The 17,118-nt window shown below is 45.4% G+C and overlaps 2 protein-coding genes across 18 annotated transcripts in view; one reads left to right on the top strand and one right to left on the bottom strand.

Moving 5' to 3' along the window:
• Positions 1–17,118, bottom strand: part of BCL2L13 (BCL2 like 13) — a 214,940-nt gene that overhangs the window by 478 nt on the left and 197,344 nt on the right. The window lies entirely within an intron of this gene.
• The window catches only part of BID (BH3 interacting domain death agonist), a 59,729-nt gene that overhangs the window by 40,426 nt on the left and 2,185 nt on the right, over positions 1–17,118 (top strand). For 12 of the 16 annotated variants that reach the window (XM_059684255.1, XM_059684261.1, XM_059684260.1 and 9 more), the window contains 3 exons: positions 5,317–5,530; positions 12,271–12,410; positions 13,599–13,895. In XM_059684255.1, the coding sequence (XP_059540238.1) occupies positions 5,317–5,530; positions 12,271–12,410; positions 13,599–13,850 (606 nt within the window). In that variant the 3' untranslated portion in view covers positions 13,851–13,895. The remainder of the gene's footprint in view (positions 1–5,316; positions 5,531–12,270; positions 12,411–13,598; positions 13,896–17,118) is intronic. The other 4 variants (XM_059684263.1, XM_059684258.1, XM_059684259.1 and 1 more) reach the window with 2 other exon arrangements.

The following is a 17,118-nucleotide window of genomic DNA, read 5'->3' as shown; positions in this document are numbered from 1 at the left end:
TTGATTGACTTTAGAGAGAGGGAGAGAGATGAAGGGGGAAAAGAGAGAGACAAACATCGATTTTTTGTTCCACTTATTTATGCATTCTTGGTTGCTTATTGTATGTGCCCTAACTGGGGATTGAACCCACAACCATGGTGAATCAGGATGACGCTTAACCAACTGAGCTACTTGTCCAGGGTCAAGGAGGCTTTCTGATTTGAGACCATTTAAAAGCTATAGAGTGCCTGACCAATGTGGCTCACTGGTTGAGCATCGACCTATGAACCAGATTTATAGGTGCAATTCCCGGTCAGGGCACATACCTGGGTTTCAGGCTCAATCCTCAGTGTGGGGAGTGCAGGAGGCAGCCAACTAATGATTCTCTCTCATCATTGATGTTTCTATCTCTCTCCTTCTCCTTTCCTCTCTGAAATCAATAAGAAAACATATATATATATATATATATATATATATATATATATATATATATATATATGGTATAGAGTTTTGGGGACATATGTAATACTTTGAACATTAAATATAAATTTAAAAAAATAAATCATATAAAAAATACACACACACACACAGAATAAAAGCTATAGAGTTCTTGGAAGAGACCAGAGGTCATATAGGCTATTCCCCCTGCCTTCAATAGGATGGTACTTAAACTGTGCCTTGTCTATACTTTTGAATGAGCTTAGAAGAGAAAATCATGGCATATCCAATCAATTGTTCTTTATTCATATACTTACTATAAGTCTTTCTATTTCCTTTCTTTGCCAAATTCTATAATGTTTTCAAGGCCACCAGCACCAGGGCTGGCCGGTGTGTACACCCCAGCCTTCTGCTGCTCCCACTGCCCACTGAGGAAGGGATTTGTAAAAAGGTTTGTGGTTAATGAAGTCAGTGGCCCACAGGTTCTGAACCCGAGCAGCACCTGGCACCCAGGTTTGCAGTAAGTACTGTTGAACAGCCTTCTAAAGCATGGGAACTGCTTGGTAGCTGGAGGGCCAGAGACATCCCAAGCTTAGCAGAGACATTAGTTGTTTGAACAGAAGAGAGCTCTCTGTGCAGAAAAAGGCCTATTCAAAGACCAAAACACTTCTATTCTGGTCCTTTAAACCTACCCATTGTTGCCTCTTACAGCTTGCAACTCTGTCCTCTCTTCTGTATTTTTGAGCTGTCTTTGGGTTAGAACCACACTGCCTCCTTATGCTTGAGTAGCTCGTCAACTTTAGGAGTGCTGTCTCCCACAGCATCCTATTTCTCCTGACATCCCTTCAGTTTAGGAAGGTAGATATAATTACTCTCAAATTATTTCTCATGTTCTTTTTTTTCCCTGCAAGGTGAGAAACAGACACAAGTGCCCAGTGTCCCACAGAATCAGGGTTCACAGTGAAACAGAGATCAATTTCTGCTGATATGTCAGGGTTTGGCCTCTTCCCCCACCATCAGAATTTTATTCCTGTCATAGATTTTTCTTACTTTTTTCTTCAATTATTTTGTCTCAGTTTTTTTTTTAATATATTTTATTGATTTTTTACAGAGAGAAAGGGAGAGAGATAGAGAGTCAGAAACATTGATGAGAGAGAAACATCGACCAGCCGCCTCCTGCACATCTCCCACTGGGGATGTGCCCGCAACCCAGGTACATGCCCTTGACCGGAATCGAACCTGGGACCTTTCAGTCCGCAGGCCGACGCTCTATCCACTGAGCCAAACCAGTTTCGGCAGTCTCAGTGTTTTTAAAGTGTGGTAAAATGTTAAAGATTGTGGTAAAACATACATACTATAAAATTTATCATTTTAACCATTTTAAGTGTCTGTTTAGTGGCATTAAGTACATTCACATTGCTGTGCCACCATTACCACCACCATTCACAGAAGTTTCATCTTCTCCATTTGAAACTCTGTCCCCATTAAACATTCACTTCCCATCACCCCAGCCCCACTCTCCTTTCTGTTTCTCTGAATTAGATGAATTCCAGTACCTCATAGAAGTAAAGTCACATAGTATTTGTCCTTTGGTGTCTGGATTATTTCAGTTACCATAATATCTTGGGTTTGTATTTTTATTTTTTTACTACTTGTATGGTTCATCCATCTTGTAGCATTCTTCTTTGATTTTTATAGGAAGTAAGTAAGATTGGTTTTGTGGGATTTTTTCTTTTTTTCTGTTTATTTGCTGCTCTTTTCACCAGGTTTGGGAACCAGGATTATGCAAATTTATCAAACACGTTGGATAGCTTTCCATCTTTTTCTCTGCACATAACTGATTTTATAGCATGCCTCCTTTAGATGAAGTTTGTAGTATTTCCAGCAAGACTTCTAAGTTTTGACCATTTCTCTTAAAATTTTTTTTCCTATGACCTAAATGATTAACTATTATCAAATCTTTTATCTTTTTGAGATACCCATTTTAACTTTCATTACTGGAAGGATCAAAAAAGGTCATACTATCACCAGCTCTTATTTGTTCTTAGAGTTCAATACTGTCAGTCTTCTGAGCCTACTGCCTATTCTGTGGAACAGTCCAGCCTATTTATTAGAATGGAATCTGTTCATGCTGCTTCCCAGCCAGCCTGGTGCTCAACATTTGGCTGCATGGGTCACTCTTGGCTTCTGGACATCATTTCCTTCCCCTCCCTGTCAATTCTATTCTTTTAATTTTCCATGGCAAAGGCCAAGATTACTGAAGTTATATTTGATAAGCTGATCTGGCATAGTGGGTAGCAACAACTGCTCTGCATCCAGACTTTGGACACCTATTTATCAACCTCTAGATCGAAAGGAAGTCCTCGGGCAAAAACTGCCTGTATTAGTTTTCTGGGGCTTTTGAAACAAAATACCACAAGCTGAGTGTTTTCTCTCACAGTTCAGGAGGCTAGAAGTCTGAAATCAAGGTGTCAGCAACGTTGGTTTCTTGTGGGGCTCTGATGCAGAATCTGTCCCATGCCTCTTTCCCTGCTTCTGGTGACTACCAGCAGTGCTTGATGCTCCTTGGTTGTTAAGCACATCACTCCACTTTCAGTCTGTCTTCACATGCCATTGTCCCTATGTGTCTCTATACAAAACTCTGTCTCCTTCTCTCATAAAGACATCAGTCATTGGATTAGGGCCTGTCCTAATCCAGGATGATCTGATGTTAACTTGATTTCCAAATAAGGTCACATTCACAGGTACTTGTGCTTAGCACTTAAACGTTTCCTTTTGGGGAGCACAGTTCACCCCACAACACTGCCCCAGTCTTCTCTGTAACCAAGACATCACCATGAGGTGGGAATGAAGCCTGTCCTTGACTTTCTAAGCTCCTCCTGGCCTCACTACAATCATTGACAGTAGAGCTTTTTTTAAAATATATTTTTATTGATTTTAGAGAGGAAAGGAGAGGGAAAGAGAGATAGAAACATTAATGATGAGAGAGAATCACTGATCGGCTGCCTCCTGCATGCCCCCCACTGGGGACCAAGCTGCGACCGCATGTGCCCGTGACTGGAATTGAACCCAGTACCCTTCAGCCCACAGGCCGATGTTCTATCCATTGAGCCAAACCAGCCAGGGCAAGGTTTTTTTTTTGTTAATCCTGACCTGAGGATATTTTTTCCATTGATTTTCAGACAGAGTGGAAGGGAGGGAGGGAGGGCAGAGAGAGAGAGAGAGAGAGAGAAACACTGACATGAGAGACACATGGTCTGGCTGCCTTCCACACAGCTGGGAATCAAACCTGCAATCTAACCTGCAACCATGATAATCAAACCGTGGGCTGACACTTTGACCACTGAGCCAAACTGGCCAGGGCTTGACAGTAGAGCTTTTGTGTAACATAATCACCCCCCTTTTTAAAGATATCTTTATTGATTTCAGAGAGGAAGGGAGAGGGAGAGAGAGATAGAAACATCAATGGTGAGAAAGAATCATTGGGCAGCTGCCTCCTGCATGTCCCCTACTGGGGATCGAGCTCACAATCCGGATCATGTGCCCTGACCTGAATCAAACCGTGACCTCCTGGTTCATAGGTCAACATTCAACCATTGAGCCATGCCAGCTGGGCTCCCCATTTTTTTAGAATAATTTTGGAGAACTAAAGGCTGAATAACAATATATAAGCATTTTATTTTATGCATTTTATTGAAAACTATTTGCCTCCTAAAAACTGTCCTTTAAATGTTTTCTGAATTTTCTAATGAAAAATATTAAGGACTTCCCTGGTTGGTGTGGCTCAGTTGGTTGAGCATTGTCCCATGCACCAAAAGGTCGCAGGTTCCATTCCTGGTCAGAGCATATGCTCAGGTTGAGGGCTTGATCCCCAGTAGGGCGCGTTCAGGAGGCAGCTGATCAATGTTTCTCTTACATTTATTTTTTCTCTCTCTCTCTCTCCTCCTTTTCTCTCTAAAAATCAATAAGAACATATTTTTAAAAAAAGAAAACTACTAAGGACTTAGAAGATAGAAATAAATTTTACCTGCACCTTCATTTTCTATTGACCTCATACCATCCAACATGTTAGTTTTGCATTTATCTGGGCAGATCTTTGGATCCCTGGCCTTCCAGATTATTCCCTCTTTCATCCTAGATCTTTGATTTTTCTGAGCACACCTGACTGCTGATCCCACAAGTGCTCACCTGTGTTTGTCAAGAGCACTGCCCCAAATGCAGTCAGCACACCAGAAATATCCACGCTGTCTCCCATAGCACAGAGGCTGAACTGAGCTACTGCTGTAGTACTGTTCACGGATGGAGAGCTGCTGGGCCACCATCACCAGCCCCTCTGGGTTGGAGCAGGAGCTGTGTTCTCTGTGGTTTTTGGTTAAGAGGCACATCCCTCCAAGCCTGCTCAAGGGGAGAGGGTATCTGGTTACTACTACCAGTATTTATTGAAAATCTGCTGTTTGCACAATACCATACTGGGCCCATAAAGGACATTATGGAGAAGAATGAGCTTCTAACTGCTGGATGCATGCCATTAAGGCTGGGCTCAGTTTGGTAAAAGACACATGGGGCTTGGCAAAAGCAAGGATGTTTTCTACATGATGATATTTACTTGACTTCCTAAAACAGCCTTTGGGCTTCCTACCCCAAAAGCAAACTTGCCCCAGCTAGATATTGTCAGGATGTCAGCTAAATGGTAGATAACCAACTTGTGCAGAATTGGAGCTTTCTCTTTGGCATCTACACACAGGTGTTGCAGACTTGGTCTCTGCCCACTGAGATCTCTTGTGGGACTATTGTGCCCACAGGGTTATTCATGTCTCTTGGGCTAGTGAGGCTATTGGGGCCCCACTGTACCTAGAGCCCTTCTGCCAGCTCAGCCTTCCTGACCCCCTTTCATCTTAGGGCAGCAATGGTTCAGGCCTCCAGGATGAACGTATTACAGACTTGCTGGTGTTTGGCTTCCTTCAAAACTGCTCCAACTACAATTTCCACAAAGAGCTGCAGGTGTTGGGCCATGACCTATCTGTGCCAGCTTGTCTATGGGAAAACCATGATGATGAACTGCAGACTGATGGCAGCCAGTACAGCCACTTTGTCCTGGAGAGCCGGGAGACAGGTAAGCATCTGGCCCAGTCTTCTCTGCCTTTCTGTCACCAGTGGCATTTAGGGAACCAAGATACTAGACCTTTGGGTTCAGCTCCACCTGTGTGGTGCTAGTCTACCATTGATGTTTGTGTCACGTGATTGTTCGGTCTGTACTTGGTTTCTCCGGTGGAGCAAGCCTAGCTGAGTTTCCAATTAGTTGAAAACCCGCTCAGTTTCTTTATAATGACTATATCTGTATAGCACCTTACATTTTTATATATATTATGGGGCATTGAAGTATTCTGAATCTCATTTCCAAATGAGAAACTGAGGCCCAGAAAAGCGTAAATACAAGCCCCAAATGACGGGCCAGGCCTCTTTCCTTGAGCTGAGCCCCATCCTCCCATGGTTGCTCCTGCCTCTGAGTACATTACAGTTTCCAGACTTCCTTCACCTTTCCTCACCCACATCCTTGTGCTGTCTTCCAACTTCAGTTTTTACTCTTGCTAACTGCTGATGCTGCCTCCACTGATGGAGACTATCCCAAGCTGATGGCTGAGGGAGCAAGGCTGGGGAGCATGTTGAGCGCTTAACCATTCCCAGATTAGGGAACAGTGGCCCTCAGTAGTGCGCACATTGGAATTCCAAGAGAAAGTTTTTCCAAATGCCTGGTCCCTGGCCCCTACTCCAGCTGCCTAAACCAGTGTGTTCTAGGGTGGGAGACTCTGGTGTAGTCCCTGGTTAGATTTACTGCCTTAAAAGCCTAAGGTGACTCTAAGGACCTAGACCCCAAGCCTCCCTACTTAGGAGCAGGACTGAAATCCTGCTATCCTTACATCTCTGGGTTTTTGCACTGCCCTCTGGTGGCCTTGAGGGAGACCAGCAGCCCATCCAGCCTTGGGATCCCTAGCTCTGTCTCAAAGCTGGTGGATAGGGGTGTGTAGTAAGAGTTCCCCACTAGCCAAGGTGTGCCAGACGTTAGCTGCCTTAGAATCCAGCTAGCATGTCTTCTGGCCCTAAACTGGAATAAGAGCACCTGGACCCTTTGGGGAAGGTTTAGGAAGGGAGGGGCAGGAATGGCTTTGCTGGCAGAAACTGCTAGTAGGAGTAACTACTGCTAGAGGCTGTCCCCTGGGCTCTCCTTTGCTCTTCTGTACCATCCCTTACTTGTAGACTGGAAAGCCTGGCTTGACTCAAATGGCATTTTCAAAACTGATTATGGGGCTGTACACTTAACCTCTCCCTCTGGTAGAAAACTCTCTGCATGTAGATTAAGAACCTGACAAGATTTGGAAGAAAAGGGCAGAATAGAGGCTCTGGCCACTAGAAATTTCATGGTGAATTTATTCACTCAGCTTCCAACAGATGAATCAGCCATGACTCCTGAAGTTGCTGAAACGGGGAACACCTAGGGAAATTTTTTTTTTTTTTTATTGCTTAAAGTATTACAAAGGGTATTACATATGTATCCATTTTATCCCCCCGCCCTAGACAGTCCCCTAGCCTCCCCTATCACCCAGTGTCTTATGTCCATTGGTTATGCTTATATGCATGCATACAAGTCCTTTAGTTGATCTCTTACCCCCCTACCTCCTGCCCCCCAACCCTCCCCGGCCTTCCCGCTGCAGTTTGACAATCTGTTTGAGCACCTAGGGAAATTAGTGAGGCAGAGTCAGTGCTGTGGGAGCTAGGGAGAAGGTGGTGAGTACTCTGTTCTCTGTGGAAAATCAGGAGAAATTTCATGGCTGCAATGGAATTGAGCTGAGCTGTGAAGCTGTGTAGCTTTGCTCTGGAGATTGGGAAGAGGGAATGGCAATAGCTTAAGCAAAACCTTGAAGATCAAAAGGCCAGAGCCTGGGAAAGGTCCTGTGAATAGTTGAGTTTAGCTAGAGCAGTGGTCGGCAAACTGCAGCTCGCGAGCCACATGCGGCTCTTTGGCCCCTTGAGTGTGGCTCTTCCACAAAATACCGACTTCTGCACATGGGCCACGAAGTTTCAATAGCACTGTATGTGTGCACCCGCACGTGGTATTTTGTGGAAGAGCCACACTCAAGGGGCCAAAGAGCCGCATGTGGCTCTCGAGCCACAGTTTGCTGACCACTGAGCTAGAGCATTTGAAGGGAATAATTGAAGTTCAGGATGATTTAAGGCTGGATGGTAACTTGTCACTTAAGCAGAGTTGAGCATGTGGCAAGTTCTGAGTAAGAGAGTGACGTCGTATTGATACTACATGTGTCACAGTCAATGCCACAGTGAGGCAAAGGAAACACCCAGGGCACAAAATGTAAGGAGGCACTCACTCCTCTTAACGCCCTCTCATCTTCACCTCTAGGTGCCTTGCTGGCCCAAGTACACTGTGGAGAGTGGACTGGAGGACAGTGAAAATGGAGTGAGGAGAGACTGTAATCGATGATTAGCACAATTTTAAAACATAAAGAGGCCATCAAGAGTGCTGATGTTGCTAAGGGTGTGAAAATGCTAAGGAAACATCGATCACAGGCAATTGAGTAGGTTAAAAAAGGGAATGATTTGGGGATTTGGAATGGATTAATTCAATTTACATTATTTCTAATGGGGAAAAATGATGTTTTTGAACAAATTGCTTTTTGAACAGCCTTCTGGAATGAATTAAGTTCAAGAAGTGAAGTTTCACTGTATAAGATTTAATTGGAGAAATAATAATAGTTGGCATTTATTGAAAATTTACTAGGAGCTAGGTACAGGGTTCATTCATTCATTCATTCATTCATTCATAAAATTGTTTACTTAGCATCTTCTGTGTGCCTTGCATTGTTCTCAGTACTGCATATTTGGCAATAAACAAAACATTAAAAAATCAGAGCCCTGAGAGAACCAAAATGGCGGCATAGGTAAATGTCAGTACTCGCTGCCTCCTACAACCACATCAAAATTACAACTAAAATACAGAGCAACCATCATTCAAAACCACCTGAAAGCTGGCTGAATGGAAGTCCTCTAGCTAGAAAAGTAAAGAAGAAAGCACACTGAGACTGGTAGGAGGGGCAGAGGTGCAGAACGGGCTGGAACAGTACCCATGTGGGCCGTTTTTGTTTTTGTCTGTCAGATTAGAGGTCATTGCCAAACCGGTTTGGCTCAGTGGATAGAGCGTCAGCCTGCGGACTGAAAGGTCCCAGGTTCGATTCTGGTCGGGGGCATGTGCCTTGGTTCCGGGCACATCCCCGGTGGGAGGTGTGCAGGAGGCAGCTGGTCGATGTTTCTCTCCCATCGATGTTTCTAACTCTCTATCCCTCTCCCTTACTCTCTGTAAAAAATCAATAAAATATATTTTAAAAAAAAAAGAGAGAGAGAGATCATCCCTGTGGAGAAGCAAGGGGTCCCAGCCCCACACTAGACCCCCAGGGTTCCAGAGCTGGGACTAGAAGTCCCCATAACTACAGCTGTATAAACAAGCGGGGACTGGGGCTCAGTGACACCGAGGCTGCTGGAAACCCAGATGTTCCTTTTAAAGGGCTGGTGCATGAACTGAACTTACAAGGTCCTGCTTCCTCTGAGCTCCAGTGCCAGGATGAGGCTCTGGGGGACCCAAACACATAGGAGGAGGAACTGGATTGTCTGGCGTCAGGGCAGGAACTCAGGAGCAGCTTTTTCCCAGACAGAGGTGCTTGCAGCAGTCATTGTCTCTGTGCTGGGACCTCCCACATCACAGAGCTGACTGGCAGCTATATCTGAGCTTCCATCAGCATGTCCCACACTGTCCCCTCTGCACTGGTGATTCCTTGAGACCCCACCCTATCCAATTTGCAGCCCTACCCAAGCTGTTTGCAGTGGCTTTTGTGTATGAATGGCCTGTCAGGCTTTAGACTTTGCTAAAATCTCTCAAACATGCTACAGCTGGAGCAGCATGCCCCAAACCTATCAATAAAGGGTGTAAGACCCTACACTAACATAAGCCTGCCTTGCTTCACAGCTGGGTCTCCCCTGGGCACCTCCAAGCCCAAAACAAATAGCTCCTGCGGGGTGGCCTCAGGCATTGGCTGACTTTGCACTGGTTCTAGGGCCTCCACCTAGTGGACAGCTTCAGACCATAGCAGACCTCAACTCTACACGCCCACAAGCAACACACTCAAGGGGCAGATTCAGTGAGCACCAAAGCCCCACTGAAGCAAGTCCTGCTCCATAGGAGTATTTCCTGCACAGCAGCTTTCCCACTGTAGTCACAGCTGGTCCTCACAGCCAACTGGCCTGGAGGTCAATTCCTCCCAGTGACACCAACAGAAATCAAGAATCAACTACAACAAGATTGTGCACAGAGCCCACACAGGGGGACACCCAGAGTGCCCAGCTCAGGTGACTGGGGAGGCAGAGCCACTGGGCCCTATAGGACACCTGCTACACAAGCCACTCTACCAACTCCAGGAGACATAGCAGCTGTCTGTAACACATAGAAACAAACACAGAGAAACAGCCAAAATGAGGAGACAAAGAAACATGTCACAATGAAACAAATGGAAGAAAGCAAAATTTTGGATACGGGTTCAAATCCATGGTTATAAGGTTACTCAAGGATCTTCATGAGACTTTCAAGGATCTTAGTGAGAAAGTCAAAGACATGAAAAAGGACCAGTCAGAAATTAAGTATACATTAACTGAAATAAAGAATAATATACAGGGATTCAACAGTAGAGGAGTCTGAGGATCAAATCAACGATATGGAATATGAGGAAGCATAAAACATCCAATCAGAAGAGCAAAAAGAAAAAAGAATCCAAAAATATGAAGCTAGTGTAAGGAGCCTCTGGGACAACTTCAAGTGTACCAACATTCTTTTTTTTTTTTTTTTTTTTTTAAATATATTTTATTGAGTTCAAAGAGCAGCTTTTTCCCATACAGAGGTGCTTGCAGCGGTCATTGTCTCTGTGCTGGGACCTCCCACATCACAGAGCTGACTGGCAGCTATATCTGAGCTTCAATGATGAGAGGGAATCACTGATTGGCTGCCTCCTGCACGCCCCCCTACTGGGGATCGAGCCCGCAACCCAAGTATGTTCCCTTGACCGGAATCGAACCTGGGACCCTTCAGTCCGCAGGCCAACGCTCTACCCACTGAGCTAAACCAGGTAGGGCTGTACCAACATTCTCATCATGGTGGTGCCAGAAGGAACAGAGAGAGCAAGATATTTAAAACCTATTTGAAGAAGTAATGATAGAGAACTTCCCCTACCTGGTGAAAGAAATGGACTTACAAGTCCAGGAGGCACAGAGAGTCTCAAACAAGAGGAAGTCAAGACACACCAAGACACATCAAATTAAAATGCCAAGGGCAAAATATAAAGAGAGAATCTTAAAAGCAGCAAGAGAAAAGCAGTTAGTTACTTACAAGGGAGTGCTCATATGACTGTCAGCTGATTTCTCAACAGAAACTTTGCAGGCCAGAAGGGAGTGGCAAGAAATATTCAAAGTGATGAATAATAAGGGACTAGAACCAAGAATAGTCTACCCAGCAAAGGTCAGATAAAGAGCATCACAAACAAGAAAAATCTAAAGGAGTTCATCACCACCAAACTAGCATTACATGAAATGTTGAAGGGTATTGTTTATGAAGAAGAGATAAAAAATATGAACAATAAAATGGCAACAAATACATATATATCAACAATTGAATCTAAAAATCAAAATAAACAAGCAAGAAATCTTATGAATGAAATAAATTGGTGACTAAAATAGAACCAGAAGCATGGAAGCATGGAACAGACTGATGAATCTCAGAGGGAAGGGGAGGGGAGAGGCAGGAAGAGATTAACCAAAGATCTTACCCATGGACACAGAGAGTAGCAGAGTGAAGGCCTGGGGCAGGTTGGGAACCATGTGGAGGGAGGCCATGGGGCGGGGCTGGGGTTGGGGGTGGGGGAGTGGGGGAGGAAATCTGTAATACTCTCAACAATAAAGATTTAAAGAAAAAAAATGTAGAAAAAAATCAGAGCCATTGTGAAGTTTACATTCTGAAAGTGAGTCAAAGACTACAGACAGATAAACTGTATGAAACAGTCGAGAGTGTCAAGGAAGGTAAAGGTGGGAGTAGAAGAGGGCACGTGGCAGTGAAAGTGGTGTTTGATCTTGGACAGAGTGGCATTTGTGTAGACCCAAGGAAGTTAAAGAAGAAGCCTGCTCTCTACTGAGGCCAGTGTAGCTGGAGAAGTGGGAAGAGTTCCTGTTAGAGAGGCTGGGCAGATTGTACAAAGCCTTCTAGGTCTGAGTGAAGACGGAGGTTTTACTGAGTGAGACAAGACTGGGGAAAGCAGTGATCCCCATAGCTGCCCCGTGAGGAAGGTAGGAGAGGATGTGTCAAGGTCTCGTGACCAGGGATTGGCAGAGGTGGGGCTCTAACTCGGTCTGACTGCAGAGCCTCTGTCCTAACAACTTCTGAATCTAAAACCTGTTAAATGATGGGACACTGAACTAGCAGCCGTAAGGCTGTTGCCAGGTTCATGCCTCAGGTGCCCATAGTCATGGGTGCCACAGCATCACTGATCCTTTTTGTGGGCAGATGTTGAATCTGTATTCAGGGCGAAGTCTGCTTCTTCAGCCAGACTTCTGCTCCGTCAGGCCCATTCCCTGGGGACCCCCCCCTTCTCTCCCAACCCGCCGTGGTGTGCTGTGGAAGTGGGAGCTGGCTTTGTTTTAAAGCAGAATCCCTTCCTTTCTCCAAGGCGGGTGCAGTGGGATGAGGGTTTAGAATGGGACCAATGTCTGAGTCTGCTTTGTCTTTCCTGCTCCTTCCTGAACATTCAGATTCTGAGAGTCAGGATGAAATCATCCAGAATATCGCCAGGCAACTTGCCCATATCGGGGACAGGATGGACCGCAGCATCCCCCCAAGACTGGTGAATCACCTGGCAATACAGTTTATGAATGGGGACCTGTCAGAGGAAGTAAGTGAGAAACCCTTTGGTGCCTTTTCTGGATTAATTGAGAAGTGTGAGGGCTTTTTGCACTGTCAGTTTAACAACAAGGTCTGCCCTCTGTCTGCTATCAGACAAACCAGGGTTCAGGGAGGTAATTCAATTCATGACTGTCCACAAAAGCATTGGAAATAGAAATTATAGCATGGTTAATTGTCTTTTAGAAGAGTTAAGTTATTTGACATTTAGGAATGAGTCAAAGAGTTTCAGGATAAAAGCCTCTAAAAAGATGAACAAAATGTATATGACTTCCAGAAATAATTTTCTTCAGTTTTAGGGAGCTGAATAAAAATGCCAATAGAGAACTTTAAGTCACCCAGGTGTGACAAGAAAAGCAACATGTTAGCCTACTACTCTTGGCTTCATGGTTGTAATCCACATACTAATACTTACAGAGCTTCTATCATTTGCCAAGCACTGTGGGGGATACAAATATAGGTCTAAGACACAAGGAAACTTAGTGAGAGAAACACCCCAAGGTATTTTTTTGACTATCAGCTAAAAATGCAAGTACCTTTCACTACATAGAAATGTATTAATCCTCCAAGATTCAACCAGGCCAGGTCTCCTGCCTCCAAGAAGGCTTATCCCCTCTTTAGTGGTCTCTTCCCATATGATGGTCTCGCCAGAATCTGTAAGCATCCAGTGATGTTCTGCCTGGGACCTCTCCCACAATGTTAATTCTCCATGAAAGTAATGAGCCTGCAGGCTCTCTCAAGTCTAATGCTCTATGTGTGTCTGTTCCAGGTGGGAATATCACATGCAGCCCCTCCTCCCTCCCTCTAGCGAGGTCTGCACCAGTAACTGGACATGCAATATCTTGGGTAGTTAACTAATTCTTGATTTGAAGTGCTTCAGAGGTAGGGAATAACTTGGCTTCTTTAGTTCCATCAGTGTTGAATGTGCACACAAGATGCTCAGTGACCACGTGTTTGGTTAATGAGTGTCCCACTCCAGGGAGTAATCTCATTCTTCCCTTTCCATCTCCTCTCAAAACTAAATTGTTTCTCATTCTCTCTTCCAACCACCTTAGCTATTTAGTAAATACTTCCTTGTAAAATGAGAGCATGTTTCTTCATGCTTTCCACTGGAGGACTACTTTTCATTTAAGAGGGAAGAATATTAGTGACGTAGCCTTCTGTTTTCACCTCTATACAGGAAAGAAGGGAGTGCCTTGCTGCTGCCCTGGAGCAGGTCATGCACACTTATCCTAAAGATATGGAGAAGGAGAAGACCATGCTGATGTTGACCATGCTGTTGGCCAAAAAGGTGGCCGATCACACACCATCCTTGCTCCATGATGTCTTTCGCACAACAGTGAATCTTATTAATCAGAACCTACTCACCTATGTGAGAAACTTAGTCAGAAATGTAAGAACCAGTGATGTCAGCTCCTTGGCATTTCACTAAATCCTCTTGGTGTCTGTCTACTCCCTACATCCATTCCCCTTTAAGGTCAGGAAACCCAGCAGAGACCTCTGCTACTTTCCTCCCTTTCTTCTGCTTCTGATGACCAAACCACAAAGAAGGCTGTTATAAACCTTCCTGTTCAGGCAAAAAGGCTTGGTTTTGCTTTCATGAAAAAGAACGTTATGTAGTAGGAGGTGGCAATGAAAATAACCTTTTGCGCTTTATCAGCTTCATTTTCTAAAAAATATATATTTTTAAATTTATTTCAGAGAGAAAGGGAGAGGGAGGGAAACATCAATGAGGAGAGAGAATCATTGATCCGCTGCCTCCTGAATGCCCCCCACTTGAGATCAAGCGTGCAACCTGGGCATGTGCCCTGACCAGGAATCGAACTGTGATCTCCTGGTTCATAGGTTGACACTCAACCATTGAACCATGCCGGCTGGGCAGCTTCATTTTTTTTTAAGATTGCTACTGTAAGTGGGTGAAGGCTTATTTCATACTGTCCATAGAATTGTAATAGTGTGATATAGGTGGTATAGACACTTAGAGCATGAAAGAAAGTGGCTAAACCTGTCCCAGAAAACATCTGTCCATAACCAGGATATTAAGTCACAGTTCTTCAGGAGGTTGCCCAAGAAGGCTAAACAGTCCTTAATGTCTGCTGCTTCCGTTTCATGGAGCCAACTGGATGTTCAATGGATATATCTTTTCTCTGAATTTGAAAATATTAGTGAATATTTGGGATTTTATGTGTCAGAAGCATTACTCAGGCATCCAGACCCTCTTCAAATTAGTGATAAACCTTGAAAGTTTTCTCTATCTGCTTTGGACTTTAGTTATACTGGCATTTTGAAACAGGAGAATGAATATAAATCTCAAATCAGGCATTAAACCATGCTGAATTGTTGGAAGTGATATATACATTTCTGTACTGTGTCCCTGAAGAGAAGGGGTCTGCCCTCTACTTCCCCCTCCCCCTGCCACGGGTTGAAGTGTGCATGAGGATTGGGTACAGGTGAGGGCTTTATCTTATTGACAAGGACCAGTAAGATAGGCTCCTGGGTCCCAAGACTGCAGTGCTGACTGCTGACATATAATTAGAGAAATAAACAAATCTTGTTTAAGTCATATTTAGATTACCTGTCATAGAAGTTGAATGTACATTCAATAAATGCAATGTACATTTGGTAAAAATGAAGGATGTAGAACTTCTAATCATTTACAGAGATTGGTAAATTATGGCCATAGGCCAAATCTGGCCTGCTGCTTGTTTTTGTAAACAAAGTTTTATTGTAACACTAGAGGCCTGTTGCAGGAAGATTCCTGCAAGAATAGGGCTTCCTGAGGCTGGAGTGAAGCAGAGAAGGGAGCGAAGCCCACCGCCTTGTCCCTCCCATCTCCGCCGCCTCGCTCCCTCCCATCTCCTTCCCTTCTCTGCTGCCTCAGCTCCCTCCCATCTCTGCTGCCTCAGCTCCCTCCCATCTCCGCTGCCTCGCTTCCTCCCATCTCCTTCCCTTCTCTGCTGCCTCAGCTCCTTCCCTTCTCTGCTGCCTCAGCTCCCTCCCATCTCTGCTGCTTCGCTTCCTCCCATCTCCTTCCCTTCTCTGCTGCCTCAGCTCCCTCCCATCTCCGCTGCCTCACTTCCTCCTGTGTCCGCTGCTTCACTCCATCACATCTCCGCTGCCTTGCTCCCTCCCGTCTCTGCTGCCTCGCTCCCTCCCATCTCTGCCCCCTCGCTCCCTCCCATCTCTGCTGCCTCGCTTCCTCCCATGTTTGCCCCCTCGCTCCCTCCCGTCTCTGCTGTCTTGCTTCCTCCCATGTTTGCCCCCTCGCTCCCTCCCGTCTCTGCTGCCTCGCTCCATCCCATCTCTGCCGCCTCGCTCCCTCCCATCTCCTTCCCTTCTCTGCTGCCTCAGCTCCCTCCCATCTCCGCTGCCTCACTTCCTCCCATGTCCACTGCCTCACTCCCTTCAGTCTCCGCTGCCTTGCTTCCTCCTGTGTCCGCCGCTTCACTCCATCACATCTCCGCTGCCTTGCTCCCTCCCGTCTCTGCTGCCTCACTCCATCCCGTCTCTGCCCCCTCGCTCCCTCCCATCTCCGCTGCCTCACTTCCTCCCATGTCCACTGCCTCACTCCCTTCAGTCTCCGCTGCCTCGCTTCCTCCTGTGTCCGCCGCTTCACTCCATCACATCTCCGCTGCCTTGCTCCCTCCCGTCTCTGCTGCCTCGCTTCCTCCCATGTTTGCCCCCTCGCTCCCTCCCGTCTCTGCTGCCTCGCTTCCTCCCATGTTTGCCCCCTCGCTCCCTCCCGTCTCCGCTGCCTTGCTTCCTCCCATGTCCGCCACTTCGCTCCATCCAGTCTCCACTGCCTCGCTCCCTCCTGTCTCTGCTGCCTCGCTCCCTCCCATCTCTGCTGCCTCGCTTCCTCCCGTGTCCACTGCTTCGCTCCCTTCCGAGTCTGCTGCCTCATCTCTACTCCCGTCTCCGCTGCCTCAGATCTGTTCCCTTCTCCACCACTTCACTCCCTTCTGTAGCGCTTGTCTTCCTTCAATGCTGTCTTCAGTCTTTGCTCCATGCCTGTGTATGCAAATTAACTGCCATCTTTGTTGGGTTAATTTGCATATCACTCTGATGGGCTGGTGGGCATAGCAGAGGAACTGTCAGTTTGCATGTTTCTCTTTTATTAGTGTAGATAGCCATGCTCATTCATTTGTGTATTTTCTCTGGCTGCTTCCACACTGTAACATCATAATGGAGCCATTGTGACCATATGGCCAAGACTGAGTGGCCTACAGAGCCTAAAATATTATCTGGGCCATAACAGAAAAAGTGTCCCTGCTGTTAGAAGGAAAGAAAAAGAAGCCTGGTCATTCATTACAAGTTAGAAAAGAAGGAGAAACAGTAAATAGGAAGTCATAAAAAAGAATTATATATATATTTTATATATATATATAAAATATATATAATATATATATTATATCCTATCTAATAAAAGAGAAACATGGTAATTAGCGTACATCCACTACCCTTCCCATTGGCTAATCAGGGCGATATGCAAATTAAGTGCCAGCCAAGATGACAGCCGGCAGCCAGGCATCTTAAAGCGAACATGAGGCTTGCTTGTTCCAGTGACGGAGGAAGCCAACGTTCCCCGCTTGCCTTTCCGGCCTCTGAGCTTGCAGTTTGAAACATTGTTACAAATATAGAAGCTAAACAAAACCCCAGAAACCTGCTTTCAGCCCGCCGGGATCTCAGAGCTGGAGTTG

Source organism: Myotis daubentonii, chromosome 2, assembly GCF_963259705.1.
Source record: "Myotis daubentonii chromosome 2, mMyoDau2.1, whole genome shotgun sequence".
NCBI classification, from domain to species: domain Eukaryota; kingdom Metazoa; phylum Chordata; class Mammalia; order Chiroptera; family Vespertilionidae; genus Myotis; species Myotis daubentonii.
Note: the sequence above shows the minus strand (reverse complement) of the source record. Positions and strands in the feature narration are given on the sequence as shown.